Here is a 16567-nt window from a genome sequence, read left to right as displayed (position 1 = left end):
CAGTTTCTGAAGGAGCTGCTGCTGTTGTCGGACCACCTCCATGGTTCTCTGTACAAGCCAATCCACGCAATATCTGTTAACTTCACTGACATCACTTCTGCGTTTTCCTGAGCATTCTCGATCATAGCCAGGTCTGTGTGGTATGTTCTGCAGTAAGTCTGGGCACCCGACCATGTCAGTGAATTGTTAATTGCAGTATATGTTCTCTTGCCTGGAGGATTTGTATCTATAATAGAGGAAAAGTAAAGCTAGTGTGAGAAGCGCAGCAGCATTAGCTGTGAGGTGATGGAAGTGTTACTTTACAGATTAAGATTTTAAATACAAATCAACTTATGAGACATACATCAAATACTCAACAGAACTTTTACTTTTGTATGTGTGTGTGTGTGTGTGTTTGCGCATGTCTTGAAGTCTGTCCCTGACAGCAAGAACAAATAAGCTGAAAATCTTGTTTTCTCCAGTGGTTTAACATCTCATCTTGCTATAGTGATGTTAAAGGTTACTATAGGATGTGTCACTACACTCTGACATCAGTGAGCGGGGTTATTACAGGTGTAATTTAGCATACTTCTGACCACACCCAAACAGACTTGAAACCTTAACAGTTATACGCTGCTCTTCAACCTGGTAATCTTTAAATAAGTGAACACAAAATTTTTCTTACCGTTGAAGCAAACAAAGGATAATTTACGGTGACAGATTTCATCCAGCCATCTTCCATCTCCGTATGCAAACACACATTTCTGATCTCCACCAATATTATTTGGCTCAGTGGGGTACCAGTTGTGGTAATCAGTTTTTGATATTTCACCAGTTGCTGACCATCTCCAGGAGTTTACATCATTACCCATAACTCCCTTCCAGGATTTTGGGTCATCAGTCAGTCCAATCCATGACCAAATGGTGCCAGCACCTGGTCTCTTCAACCTGCTCATGTCCTCAGCGCTCTCAATGGTCACCAGATCAGTGTATTTCTCTCTGCAGTAACGCTGAGCCTGGGTCCAGTTCATTGGCAGGTTGACATAGTGGTACTCATAAAAGTGGGTTTCAGAGTGAGGTGTCATAGTGAGTCCAAATCCTAAGGGTTGATGGTATTAGGCATTATTAGGCATTATTAAATGTAAATTGAAAAAAATCATGTTTGGAACAGTTGATCTGAATACTGTCTAAAGGCTTTTTATTTACTTTTACAATAGAAAATGTCTCATCTTTAGAGTGGTACCTGAAGATAAGAGAATATAACCCACCACAAGTAGATTTATATTTATTGAATAAGGTCAGACTTTGATTAATCATCATTTTCTACAAATCAGGTATATATATTTACCCATATATGCTGTAATTAACTTTTAGTGAAGAGAAAATCCTTTTCAAAACCCAGTGAGGTTAATGGTTTCCGTATGTTTTGTAGTTATACTTTGCTATACTACCTCTGACATTTTCTGTGGATGTAGAATTATGAATAAAAATGGTCAGAGGAGTTCAAATGACTTCACTGCCCTTATGAAATTTCTCTTACAGGCCTGCATTTGATCAGCTGTATGATGGTGCATATGAACAGGAAACCAAAAACCATCAACATGAAATTAAAGAAATCATTAGTCTTACCAAAGAAGACAAAAATCAAAAGCTCCTCACGGCCCATTTCTGATTTCACTGAAACGTAAAAATGCAAAGATTCACCTTAAACAGTAATATATACAATACATGCTACATTCTGAATAAGCTTGACTATTGTTTAAGTCAATATTTATAAAATAGTTGTAGTAGTTTTTTTGAGTTGATAAAAGTTGTAAATAACAAATGTAAATGTATTTCTGGTTAGTCTAAAAAAATATATAAATTGCTGGGTACTTCGATTCACACTGAGAAAGTGTGAGTTTGTTGTGAATTAAATTCCACAACGTAAAACTAAAATATTAACAATATTATCAATATACTTTTGAAGTTGATAAAGTTGATTAATATTCTTAACTGATGGTACATTTGTTGTAACTTTATTGAAAGTAAAAACAAAACAACAAAAGTCAATTTAATGAAACATACTCACATGTAAAAGCGTTTGAAATGAACCAAAACTGGAATCTCTGCAAGGAAATGTCTGCTCCTCTCTCTGAGAAGCATTCAGTGCTGTGCTGCTTTTTAACATACTTATATTTAAATATGCAAATGAGGAGAGGTAGTTCCTTATAGAATGATAATGTTCAGTCATCAAAAAGTTTGTCATAGTTTTATAATCTGGGATCTACAGAAACCTTGCCAGATCACTGTGGTAATTTTATTATATATACATATTTTTATGAATGCAGTTTAATTTCCTTTCGATCAGCAAAGCCACTGATACACCACAGTTTAGAAATAGCTTCGGCACATTTCCGAGCCAACTCGGCCAAGTCCGTTTGCTGCACCTAAGCAGAAATTGCATGTAGTTAATGTTACACCCCTTAATAACAAATATTTTGCAGTCTTCATAATTATAACAGCCAAAACCAAAGCTGCAACCATTCCATGGTCATAGTCATGATCACAGCATGGCAGGGAAATGACCATCACCCAACCAGGTGACCAAATTTCTGAAATGAAAACCGGGACAAAGGACCTGAGCCTCCTGAGCCTCCTGAGGAAAAAGAGCCAGCTCTGCCCCTTCTGTTAGATGGTATCCGTGTTCAGGGACCAGTCCAGTTTACTGTCCAGGTGCACACCTACTTGTTTGTAAGTGTGCACCACCTCAATGTCCTTCCGTCGAATGTCGACTGGCTGAAGGGTGGGCCCAGACCTCCGAAAGTCCATGACCATCTCCTTGGTCTTGGAGGTTTTCAGAAGGAGCCAGTTCTTGTCACTCCATACTCTGAAGGCCACCGTCAGATCCCTGTACTCCTCTTCCTGCCTGTTTCTGATACACACCACAATAGCTTTGTCATCCGATTATTTCTGGATGTGGCAGGACTCAGAGTTGTATTTAAAGTCCGCTGTATACAGGGTGAACAGGAATGGAACCAGAACAGTCCCCTGTGGAGCCCCAGTTCTGCTCATTACTGTTTATATATAATGTGAATAATATGAAATGTGAAAAGTGAAATGACACATTTTCATTCATTTAATTTGAAGTAAGCGGCCTATTATTTTGAACTCGACATCTTCTAACACTCACACATTCACAGGTCGAAGTGAGATGCTTTTGTTTTGTAACAAGCTAATTTTCATATGCAAATGAGGAACCAGATAAAGGTGATGCATGGCTCATCATGAATTACAATGTACAATAGCTTTGACCATGCCAGAGGTGTGGTGCTAGGGCAGGGGTTACATTGGGCCAGAGCCCATTCTGACATTCAAATGGCATCCTGTTGGAGATCAGCTCCATCTCCTTCAGTATCTGTGTCCAACTCTCACACGTTTGGCTTCAAACATCCTCTTTCAAACACTGTATCATGCTGACCAAACAAATAAGATATACTTAAAATTTGAAGTCAGGTTTTCAGGGGCTTTAAGTGGTCTACCTTTACATTACTGACCTACAAGACTCTCGCCAATGTTCATTTTCCTGACAAGCATTTAGAGAAGGTGGTTATAAAGTAACTATATGATTATGTGAATAACAACCGTGTGTTAGGAAAATAGTAAGTAAGTAGTAGTAAGGTAGTAACTTGCCTGACAATCACTGTTAATGCCAAAAAAGTGGTTGTATGTTGTAATGAAAATGAATCATTCTATAAAACCTAGTATATGGATGGACCACCTATGGTCAAATCCTGATTTTATAACCATGACGTTGTCTGACAAAATCACCAAATGCATTAATTAAAGACAAAGACTGAGCTGTGATTTCAGCTATATTTTCTGTAAAATGATCATTCAGAGAGAAAGTTAGAAGAGACAGACCATCTTTCTTTTTTAAAATTATTTTTCAGGGTTTTGCCTTTTATTACTGTCATAGTGAGAGACAGTAAAGTTGTTGAGAGAGAGAGAGAGAGAGAGAGCGAGAGAGGATGACGAACAGCAAAGGGCCACAGGCCGGACTCAAACCGTGGCTCCACCAGACTTTTATTAAGGGAAGGACTTTATGTTTAACTCCCTGAATGATCTGCAGATGGCTACCTCGGTGTGTTGGTGCTCATTATTTTGTCTTATTTTGTTTGTAAATTCAGTTTTTTGCTGTGCTACCTGGAGCTCTTTCACGTCAGAAGAGTTCATGAACATCAGTGAAACAACTCCAGCAGATTTGTTTCCCACTTTTCATACTCACTGTGCAACAAACTGGATGAACTACAGCTGCTGGTGGAGAATAATAGAGGCTTTCCTACATTTTCCGTTCTTTGCTTCACAGAGACGTGGTTGTGTGGATCAATACCGGACTCTGCGCATCAGCTGGCTGGCTTCCATCTCCTCAGAGCGGGTCGCGACACAGAACTCTCTGGCAAAACGAAAGGTGAGGTGAGTCTCTCCCCTCTGGCAGGAGGCTGCGGTCTGTCAGGGCCAGCACCTGGCCCAGCTGTTGTTATCTAGCCAAAACGTTTTCTGTAACTTAGAAGATGGCAGTCATCTGCTGCAACAGCAACAGGTGACTCTGCCCCACTTCCTCTAGCCTTGCTTGTGCCTCGTTGCCTCATTCCTTCTTTTTATTTTTGACAAATCTTCTAATATCCATAGTCTCAGATCGTTAGCATCCACCAGATGCCAACAACCCTGTAACCGTTTAGCTCTCTCTTTCTGTCTTTCTCGCACTCACACAAAATGCTTGCGTACTAGGTAGTGTGAAGTAGATCTTCTGCTTGAATGACACATGACAACCCAAACAACAACCCATTCATAAAACATCCCAGGCTTCAGCCCCAAATGCCTATGGAATAAACCAATATTGCTAATAAAGATTCTGAACAAAATCAGAGCAAGAACAATGAACACCAAACAAGGGCAAAACGTCTGTTGAGTATCTGACCTGTCTGAAGAACTGTCTCAAGAACACAGACATTGAAACTTGTAAAGTTGCCTTTTAAATTAAGTGTTGATATACATAAGTTCTAAATGGCAACATTTAATTTGGTAATTAAATGTATGAACTATATTTTGTCTGGGTAATGTATATAATTTACAGTATACTGTATATAAACTGCCATTTGAATGGACTTTTGAAATGCCTTTTGCTAAACACGTATGTGCATCTATATATATATACAGTATATACAGCCACACATATATTTATATATCTATATGTATATGTATGATCATATATAGATAGATAGATAGATAGATAGATAGATTTAGGGAGAAGGTAAATTCTATATGTGACATAAGAAGACATCATTAGCAAATTGTATACAGCATACTAACTTTATTAACTAGACAACAACAGCAAACCATGAATTATAGCAAAAGTAGGTCATTTGTCATACTATAGACCTGTCATTGACAAAAAAAACTATATTAATGATAATAATGATAATAAAAAGAGAGCAAAACACAAAAATAAACAGTTAATTACCCTAAACCTGGCTGCAGTGACAAACAAGTGTATTCAAGTACCATGTGACATCATTGTAAGGTGTAGATACAGGTGCAGCAGAACATGTTTCTGGCTTGTAACTTTTATAGTGAATCAACTCTTATTACTCAGATCTGCAGGTAAAGATCTGCTGAGACAATGAGACACATCCAGCCCTGTGCTGCTATATTTTGTCAGGCTTATATTTAAATAAACAAATGAGAAATATGACACAGGTCACTTTGGTACTACATGATGATAACCAATCAACCAGTGAATGTTTGATATGTGATAATTGTAAAAAGTAAAATGTTTTGTCACTTGATGCTGACATGAAACTTTCCACCAGAGGACAGAGAAACACTGGTTTTCAGGCTGGTGGTTAGTTACTTTTAACTTGTGCTAGATAGTGCATGTAATTCTTTGCAAGAAGATTAGTGAAGATTACAACATGTTTTGTTTCACTGTGAGTCTAATGATAGAGTATTTGATCTACTAGATGTGGTTAACAAAGTCAAACTACATAAATTTTGGTTGCCTGCATTGTGTCTTTGTAGCTGATAGAACTATATAATTCAGCCTTCATCAGTCTCTTCCTCTTGTTTTTCGGGTTCAGTCACCCACCTCAGTTTAACGTCACTCCGTAAAGTCTTGAACCTTTCATCTAGCTGAGAGGGAATAAAGTGACATTAGAAGACCATTATCTGAATGATACAAGCATTTTGGAAATCTAGCTTCATAAAACAGAAAATACTTCAAGTATTATTGTAGCATTTGACATATTTCACACAATAAACATTATTAATGTCATGTGTTATATTTGCTAATTGAAAGCAGCCTTACTTGAGGGCTGTTACTCTCCTTGTAGGGAGTTATCAGAGTCAACAGTCAGAGGTGTTTTGATTGTTGTCCTTTGTGTCAATATAGTTCAGTTTTTGTCTGAGGCTGAAGTCTGATTCCTGAGATCTGGTTGTAATGGTCTGTACCCTGAGGTCTGATACCTGAGATCTGGTTTTGACATCTAGTGCTCGAGGTCTGATCCAAGAAATCTTATACTGAGATCGAGCCCTTGAGGTCAGTATCATTGAGGTCTGATGTGTAACATGTGGTCATGAGGTCTGATGTCTGTGATCTGATATCTGAGGTCTGATTCTGAGCACTTCTGTCTGTCCATGACATGATGCCAGAGATCATCCTTGAGGCCTCAGGTGTTAAGTCTGCTGAGGTCTGATATGACAGAGTGTGAGATCTGATCCTGGGAACTGATTAGATGGAAGGACAGAAGTTCTGATGCCTGAGATTTAGTTGTGTAGGGACAGGGTGGAGTTTCACCTGCTGGAGAATCTGGGCATGAATAGCTGGATCTGAAAGGTTAGCAGTAGTCTGAATCTTCATCCTCACCATGGTGTTCTTCACTCCCAGGTCTGAACAGTCCGACAAACATATATCCACAAACCAAGGAGGGAAATATTATTGCATTGTGAGAAAAAAGAAGAAAAGCATTTATGAGATATATATATTGTTTCACCTTTATAGCACCAGAAGAACATTTCAGCAGTACAGTGTATGTCAGCCCAAACATGGTCTGAATTCTCAGCCGCACAGTGCTCGTCCTTGACACTGACATCAGGCTCTCCGATTCGCCAGTTTTTGAAGGAGCTGTTGCTGTTGTCTGACCATCTCCACGGTACCCGGTACAAGCCAATCCACCACCAACCTCCAGATGGAAACTTTGACATCACCTCTGCATTTTCCTGAGCATTCTCAATCATAGCCAGGTCTTTGTGGTTTGTTCTGCAGTAAGTCTGGGCATCCGACCATGTCCGAAGAATTTTAATTAAAGTATATATTTTCTGGCCTGGAGGATTTGTATCTACAATAGAGGAAAAGTAAAGCTAGTGTGAGCAGCAGCATTAGCTGTGAAGTGATGGAAGTGTGTCAAAACTTACAACTTAGTCATGCAGAGATGAGTAGATAAGGTTACGACTGTTGATTTTTTTTCCCTCGTCTATATACATTGCCCTTTGACACATCTAAATTTATGAGTCACAATACTTTGATGTTGGCAAGATTAAACTGGTCACAGGTCAAGGTTAGAAGAGTTAGTTCAAGAGTTAAAGCTAGGTATTTATTTGTGCTGGCTACGGTTAGGTTAAGGGGCTAGGTAATACATTATGTCATGGCGATAGTGGAAGAAGACTGTGTATGTGTGTTTGTGTGTGTGTCTGCATGCAAATGATCTTCAACAAAAAGGTTGAAGACCAACTCGGCAGCAGCTGAAAATCTTGTTTTCTCCAGTGGTTTAACATCTCACCTTGCTATAGTGATGTTAAAGGGGACTGTAGGGTGTGTCAGTACACTGTGACATCACTGAGGGGTGTGATTGCAGGTGCAATACATCATTCTTCTGACCACACCCAAACAGACTTGAAACTTTCAGCCACAGAGGACAGTTATACGCTGCTTTTCAACCTGGTTATCTTTAAATAAGCAAACACAATTTTTTTCTTACCATTGAAGCAAAAAAAATGGAATTCAGCTGAACAGTCTCCATCGAGCCATAGTCCATTACCATCTATAAAACCACAGGTCTCACGTCCTTGACCATAATTTGGCTCATTGGGGCCCCAGTTCTGGTAAACAGTTTTTGCTGTTTCACCAGTTGCTGACCATCTCCAGGAGTTTACATCATTACCCATAACTCCCTTCCAGGATTTTGGGTCATCGCTCAGTCCAATCCATGACCACCCGGTGTGGGAATTTAACCTTTTTAACCTGCTCATGTCCTCAGCGCTCTCAATGGTCACCATATCAGTATGTTTCTCTCTGCAGTAACGCTGAGCCTCACTCCAGTTCATTGGCAGGTTGACATAGTGATACTCATAAAAGTGGGCTTGAGAGCAGAAGGTGAGGCCAAATCCTAAGGGTTGATGGTAGAGGACATATTTAGTTGTTGATCTCAATACTGTCTAAAGGATTTCCTTTCATTTTTTTAGTTCTACGATAGAAAATGTCTAATCTTTGAATTATTGTTCGTTTATTTGTTCACTTCATTTGTTCACAGATTTTTATTTCAGCATCTAACAAACCAAATGGCAAGTAAATCACAAAAAAACAGTCATATTGTTACCCACAAACAGTTTTGCACATCCTGGACTTAAAGGTGTTCAAATCCTATCTTTATGAGTCAGATATTGGTAACTTTTAGTGAAGAAAAATGTTTTTCAAAACAGAAGACAATTTCAAAATGAGTCCATACAAATGAGAGCTGGTTATGAGTTAATACTCCTGACATTTTCTGTAAAACTAGTATTAAGAATGGTCAGAGGTTTTCAAATGGCTTCGCTGCTCCTATGAAATTTCTCTTATAGGCCTGAATTTCCCAGCTGTTTTATGGTACATATGATCTGGAAACCAAAAACCATCAATGTGAAATTAAAGCAATCAGAACTCTTACCAAAGAAGACAAAAATCAAAAGCTCTGAACAGTCCATTTCTGGTTTCACTGAAAAGTAAAAAGAAGAAAATGGAAGTAAAAAAGTAATAAAAAGAAAAGTATGAAGTATCAAGCATCTTATAGGACAGCAGACATTAAAGCATTAAACAATAACATACGTACAAGACATGCTACATTTTGAACCAGCTTGACAATGGTTTTCAACGTGGTCCAATATTTACAAACTAATTGTAGTGGATTATAGGTGTTGTAAATTGTAATTAGTAAATGTAAATGTATTTCTAGCGTGTTTCAAAGGCATTTTAAAAATATTAAAATTACTGGGTGAAAAACATGTTGGTGATTCACACTGAGAACCTAAGTTTTTTAAAAGGTTCGATTCCACAACGTCAAACTAAAATAACATTACCAATATCCATTTCAAGTTGATCAAATGACAGCTTGATCAAATATAATATAATATTGTAACTGATGGTACATTTATTGTAATAGTACTGAAAGTAAAAACAAAAAAGAGTCAATTTGATAATGATAACACTAATAATACTAATAATAACAATGATAATAATAATAATAGTAATTATAATAATAATAACTAGGAATAAATAGAAAATGTACTCACATGTAACAAATCCAGCATTTGAAATTAAGTAAAACTGGAATTTTTTCAAGGAAGTATCTGCTCCCCTTTCTGTGAAGTATCCAGCTCTGTGCTGCATTTTTACATACTCATATTTTAATATTCAAATGAGGAAAAGATAACCTCTCAAAATTGTAGACATTTTGTCACAGTTTTATAATCCTGGGTCTACAGAAACCTTGCCAGATCATTGTAACAATTTTATTTTATATATACATATGTATATATAAATTCCCCCTCTCAGAGGGGGTCCTGTACCAGAGGACTGGGAGTTTGAGGGTTCTGTGCAGTATCTTAGCTGTTACTAGAATTGCCCTCTTCTGGGCAGAGACCTCAGATGTTGTACCTGGAATCTGCTGGAGCCACTCTCCTAGTTTGTGGGTCAAAGCCCCCAGTGCTCCGATGACCGTTGGCACCACTGTTGCCTTTACTCCCCACATCTTTTCTAGCTCCTCTTTCAGCCCTTGGTATTTTTCAAGCTTCTCGTGTTCCTTCTACCTGATGTTTGTGTCGCTCAGGATTGCTACATCTATCACTGCAGCCTTCTTCTTTTGTTTGTCGATCAACACGATGTTAGCCATCACCAGTTTGTCAGTCTGAATATGGAAGTCACACAGGATCTTAGCTCGGTCATTCTCAACCACCTTAGGAGGTGTCATCCAGTCTGACCGTGGGACTTCCAGTTGGTTATGGCGTCCCATGTATGCTGTTCCGGCCTGCATCGTACACCCTGCTATTTTGTGGTAGACTGTCTCAGGAGCATCTTTGCACAGCCTGCACCTAGGGTCCTGTCTGGTGTGGTCGATCGCTGCCTCTATTGATCTTGTACTAAGTGCCTAGTCTTGTGCTGCCATGATAAGTGCTTCTGTGCTGTCTTTCAATCCAGGCTTTTTTTTTTGCCACTGGTAGGTTCTCTTGATATCAGCCACTTCTTCTATCTGTTGGTGGTACATGCCTTGTAGGGGCTTGTCCCTCCATGATGGTTCATCCTCCTCTGCATTATCAGTTTCTGCTGGCTTAGGTATTCACTTAGCAGCTCATCTTTGGGGGCCATATTCCAACAGGTCAATATTCCCTGCTCTGGGCCACCTATATTTTGTTCCAGTAGACCATTTCTCATCAGGTTGCCATGGTTATGTTCAGCACATCATGCAAAGCCTAAGAATCTAACATTACATTGTTGTCTTCTACAAGTGTGATTACATACATGAATTACTTACTTAACAACACAACAGAAGAAGTTTTATATTTTAAGCACAGCATTATAGATCAAATCAAAGTTCTTTCTCACTGACAAAGTGGATGTTTGTGCTCTACTTAATTGATGCATCTGACACTGACAGTCCATTGGTATTTGGGAAAATGTATTAAGGTATTAATGTATTATGTATTAATAAAGTAGACTGTATATTTCATATATTTTTTGTTGCATTGAATCAGTCCCCAAAAAAAAAAAAAAAAAAGAATCAGCCAAATTTTTTATTTTGCCATATCATCCAGCCCTATGTATCTTTACATTTTCCCGGCTGCTCTGGAACTGCAGCGAAGCGGAGGATTGCTTCCAATACACTGAGCCTTGCCTCCATTACAGCAAATAAACTACTTTCATTACATGTATCCTTATTACTAAGGGGACAGAGGAATAACTAAACATAAGACACATTGAGTAGACAGAGCAGGAGAGAGGGCGGGAGAGAGACGGCAACTGTAACTGCTAAAGAAACTAGTACATCTGAATAGCATGTAAACAACAGAAACACCAGCCACAGGAAATGAGACAATATTCTTGTTAAGAAATAAAGGGTTTCTGCTTTAAATTTGTTGAGGTAAATAAAAGACAAACTATTGTTGAGGCTGTGCTCGTGTGAGAGACAAAATAAGAAAAATAGTCTGTCTCTTCTAACTTTGTCTCTCAACGATCATTTCACATTAGATAAAGCTGATAACACAGCATAGCTTTGTCTTTAATGTATGTGTTTGATGATCTTGTCAGATGACGGATTTGACCATAGGCGGTCCAGCCATATACCAGGATTTGACCTAGTCTTGTTTATATATTGTAGATAATAGAGACAATGTGTTCAGATGCAATGGAGTCCAAAAGCATGTTATTGACTCTGAATCCACTTATCGAATCATTTGGTTTGAATCCCTTACCAAACCTTTTTAAGTAGTTTGTTAGGTGACAAATAAAAAGTTTACAAATGTTGTTTTTAATTCACTCAGTGCAGTAGCAAAGCAGATTTCAACTGTTTTGTGTAACAAAAGATATAATTTGATATTTAATATTCTAGCTTTTTTTGATAAAAATGACCAGACAAGCATAACTGACACTAACAGAAATAATGGTATTTTCATTTTCATAGACATTTCCTATGAAATTCATCAGTGAATAAATGCAGTCTCTCTGTACCTGACAGGATAAGTCAGTTAATAAAATCCATGAACTCAAATCTTTTCTTACCAGTGTAACAAACAACACTGCTAGTTGCTTGACAGGACATATCATCCCATCCTCCACCAGCAGCCATTATCACACAGTTTTCATTTGCTTCAGTATTCTGTGGTTCATTTACATTCCAGGCATGATAACCAGTTTTGCTTGTTTCACCAGTCGCCATCTCCTGGAGCTGGCGTCATTGCTGTCTGGGTCATTCTTCCCATGAAGAGAAAAAATCAGGTTTTACCATGCTTATCTTGTCCATGCTCTCACCATCGATTGTCGCCAGGTCAATGTATTTCTCTCTGCAGTAATGCTGAGCATTGGCCCATTTCGTTTTCAAGTTAACATAGTAGTACTTGCGCAGGGGGAACTGAGAGCTGGAGCTGAGGCTAGATCCTGAGGGCCGATGATGGGCGGTATTTACTATTTAGTGAATTTGCACAAATAGAAACAATAACACAATTTTAAGAAAATATCCATCTTTGGATATTTATCAAAACTCCCAACACAGTATCATTAAATCCAACCAACTCCTGCAGACAACTGTCACTATTCATTTTTTTCCACCACAGTAACATTTTTGCAAACATTTCTGCCAAGCCAATAAACAAACTAACTAAAAAGGAGCACATGAAAAGTTAGGCATGATAAAGATAAAAGTAAAAATACTCATGCTGAGTCAAAGTGTGATTTGTTGGGATATTTTTTCACCATGATCATTGCATGAATCTTTGCCCCCCTGTGAATTTATTCTCTGAGTTTTTTACCTTAGAAATGTGTGGCATGTGTGAGTATGAGATAAAACAAGCTGTAGGAGGTTGATTTTTAAAACTCAAAGTAGTTCAATAACTAGCTGTCTCCCTTTCCCAGCCCAGCTTTATCCATTAATTTCTGTTCAACTTGAGCAATGAGGTTAGTCAGCATATTTAAAGCTTTAGGTAAGACATTTCTTTCCTTGCTTTATATTCCACTGTAATCCAGTGGTATTACAACCATCTCACTAATTCCCTGGAAGTATAAAGACATACTCACACGTTTAAATTCCAGCTGGTGAATGTTATTGTAAGGTTGAGATCTGAGCTCTTTCCAGTGAATCATCCAAAACTACAGACTCTTGCACATGTGGAGGAGACATTGGTTATAACCTCCTTGAGGAATATGTAATGCTTGAGACCATTTTCATATGCAAAACATGACTCCTTTAGAGGTTGGGTCAATCATAAATATCCATCTCCTTGTAGACCATTACACTCCCTCAGCAATTTAACATAGTTGATGAAAAAAGAGCAATATTTTTTCTTTTTTCTTTGTAAGGTCTGTTTAACTTCCCGTCATTCTCAGCTACTACTTGTTTCTACCCATTCACAAATTTTATAGTAAAACTGCGTGCACCTGTCATGGTTTGCTATGGCAGACAACTTTTGTTAGTTTTGTTTGGACTTTTCGCACTTCCTGTTTTATTTTGTAATTGGTTTCCTTGTGTGGCTCAGTGTTTTTGCTTCCTGTCTTGGTCCTGTTTCTGTGTGGTGATTGTCTGCCCCGCCCTAATGTGTTTCACCTGTGTGCAATCACCCTTGCCTCCCTTGACTATATAGTCTTTGTGCTCCCCTTTGTCTAGGTCGGCTCATTTGTTGTCTCTCTGTTGATTTCTGGGTTTGTCCTCGTCGGTTCACATGCCTGTTCATGTCTGGTTGGTCGCAAAGCTGTTCATGTGTGGTTGTTCTCAGTCTGTTCATGTCTGCCTGTTCCTGTCTCCTGTTTTAAGTTCCTGTGTTTCCCTGTTCTTCCCCTGTGCTTCACCAGTGTTGTGTGTAAGCTTTAAGTTAATAAACCTTTTTGCACCGTCTCCCATGTGTTGGCTGCATTTGGGTCCAGCCTTACCCCTCAAACCCCGACAGTTGTGATGACACCTCCGGTCAATATCACTGTCCATGTAATTTAATTAAATCCTGTCTATTTAATTAATTTAAAGACAATTCATTTTGACTAATTAAACTATAACTATTAACTACTCTCAATATTAGTGAGATTAAGTTTCTTTTTTTTTTTTTTTTTACAACATTTTGTATGTCGGCCTTTATTTTTGATGACAGATCTGGATTATACCGGTCTGACACAAATCTGTTGAGATGTTCTGCCATTCTCCACAAACAACTCTTTTCAGCTGCTCTTGCCTGGAGGGGTTTTCTTGCTCTGCCTTACACTATAAACTATACACTATATTTCAGTGTATTTTGGAGCCATTGTCAAAATTCTTCTAATGCCAAGCCTGTTGAGACTGGGAGTCATATTTTCATTCAGTATTTGGGTATGCAAATTTACATTCATTGTGTCATCTATGAACATCTGTATCAGTGCTCCACATCAGACATACAAGACCCTATCTGATCTAAGCAAATTTATTTTGGTTTCCTCTGATCAAAGAATGAATAGACTTCTATTCATGTTCTACAGTAATGGTGTGAGCAGTGGTTTTCATCCATGGAGACTCACCTCACGCAATGTCTGTCACTCTGTCTGATCAGTCACTGACCTATTTCCTCAGATAATCCTCGTGCCAAGAAGCAATTACCTGTCTGTTTATCAATGCAAGGAAGTGTAAATCGTGAACTGTGTGTGGCGTCACTTTTCAAGGACAACCACTGCACCTCCTGTTATTGGTCGTATGGCTCGTCCTATACTTCCTAACCACTGCTGCAACTGTGTTTCATCTTATGACCAGTAGCCTGTTGATACTCTTGTACCCTCCCTCATCTTTATGAAGTCTCACAATCTGGTTTCTTACAGTTCACTACCATGTGGAGCTGTGTTGCATTAGACAGGTTCTTTTATAACCTTGTTCATGCAGGTAGCCTTGATTGGAGATCACAGGTGTAATCACTTTTGTTGTAGATTGTACTGGGGCCTTTGTTTTCAATGCATTGTATCTCACCTGGTTATTTTCAGTTTTACATTTGATCAAATACCCTACACTTCAACTTAAAGATGAAACAGTAAGATGTTAAATCCTGAATCATTTAACATTTTTGATATTCTTTCGTTTGATTGACATAGCTTTGGTAGCTCAGTGGATGAAATGGTTAATGGTTTTAATAATATCCTTACAAATACCTGAAATAAAGTTGCCCTTCATATTGTCCAAGAGAATCCCCTGAGAAACCCCTATACGTGTTGTTAGGAGAGCAAGTAGAGCAGCAGAAAGAAATGGTCTTGAGGCCCATTGTAGTGAACTCAAGGAATCTATTGTGAAATTCATTTCTGTCTTTGATTTTTTTAAGATGTCTTCCACCTCCAACTTGATTCAGTCCCTACAGCTTTTTTAAAATGACTGCTTGATAGCATTGCTAACTCCGCATTACACTTGCATATTATGAATACATCTGTGAAGACTGATGCCTTCAAAAAAGCTGTTGCAAAGTTTTTATTGATGAGATCAAACCTAGACTCTGGAGTCCTGAATAGCTGGAGAACTGTATCCAATGTATCCATCATAAGTAAAACTCCTACAACCTACAACTTTATGAAGACAACATTTCTGACTCTTCAATGACACTGACTATCCAGTGGAATTTACTAAACGTACGTGGATTGGCAAACGTTTCATTCCAAAATCATGACCATTAATCTGCTGCTATAACAGCCTCCATTCTTCTAGACATGGGCTTTCCATTAGATGTTGAACCTGAGTGAAGCGATTTTGTCCAGTTAAGCCACAAGAGTATTAGTGAACTCCAACACTGATGTTGGGTGATGGGGTCCGTCTCACGGTCGGTGTTGCAGTTCATCCAAAAGGTCTTGGATGGTGTTGAGGTCAGGGCTCTGGGCAGGTCAGTCAAGTTATTCCAAACCAAACATGGGGAATCATTTCTCAAAGGACTTTGCTTTGTGCGTGGGTGTCATTGTCATGTTGAAGCAGGAAAGGGTCTTCCCCCAAACTGTTGCCACAAAGCTGGAAGCACATTAGTGTCTAAAAAATCCCTGTATGCTTGTAGTATTGAGTACAAAAAGAATGGACAAGAGCATTTGAATGAATCTACCTGTGTATTACAGTATTGTTTGCTTTTTATGTAAGTTTAAACAATGGAGGCAATTTCTTAGTCAAACCAGTGAAATGAAATGTAAATGGATTGGTAGCGCTGCTGTGCTTTTGTTTTAAGAGAGGTTAAGCTCCTTGCTGAGGATAATTTATCTCACGTCTTTGAATGAAAATTGTGCGTGCGTGCGTGCGTGCGTGCGTGCGTGAGTGAGAGTAAACTGGGCCATACAACAGCAACATGACAAACAACAATTTGCCATTTGTCATTTTAAACCAATGAAATGTGTGACTCAGGAACTGAATTGAATCAACCAGATTTCATCGTTGTTATTATATTGTTTATTAGATTATACAATGAGTTGCCAGTTTATTAGGTACAGATAGCTAAAACTAATGTAAACTAATACAACAGTCCCGCAATAAATCTACCTTCAGGAAGGTTTTAATGTTCAGTTTTTGTCGAAACTTTTTTAGAGAGGTGTTGATTCAACTCTGATCATTTTGACTAT

The 16567-nt window shown here is 38.4% G+C and overlaps 1 protein-coding gene across 1 annotated transcript; it reads right to left on the bottom strand.

Moving 5' to 3' along the window:
• Window positions 1-2: 2 nt before the first annotated feature.
• Window positions 3-9626, bottom strand: LOC111236909 (macrophage mannose receptor 1-like; the record flags this gene model as incomplete). The annotated part of the gene is made up of 9 exons (XM_022765821.1): window positions 9562-9626; window positions 8940-8987; window positions 7995-8402; window positions 7011-7355; window positions 6815-6906; window positions 6063-6150; window positions 1609-1656; window positions 665-1078; window positions 3-226 (listed from the first exon to the last, which is right to left on the bottom strand). Coding segments are annotated over exons 2-9 (1656 nt in total), but the record flags the coding sequence as incomplete, so codon positions are not given.
• Between the last annotated feature and the right edge of the window lie 6941 nt (window positions 9627-16567).

The sequence above is a fragment of the Seriola dumerili genome, unplaced genomic scaffold (assembly GCF_002260705.1).
Source record: "Seriola dumerili isolate Sdu_G_001 unplaced genomic scaffold, Sdu_1.0 BDQW01000756.1, whole genome shotgun sequence".
In the NCBI taxonomy this organism is placed as follows: Eukaryota; Metazoa; Chordata; class Actinopteri; order Carangiformes; family Carangidae; genus Seriola; species Seriola dumerili.
Note: the sequence above shows the minus strand (reverse complement) of the source record. Positions and strands in the feature narration are given on the sequence as shown.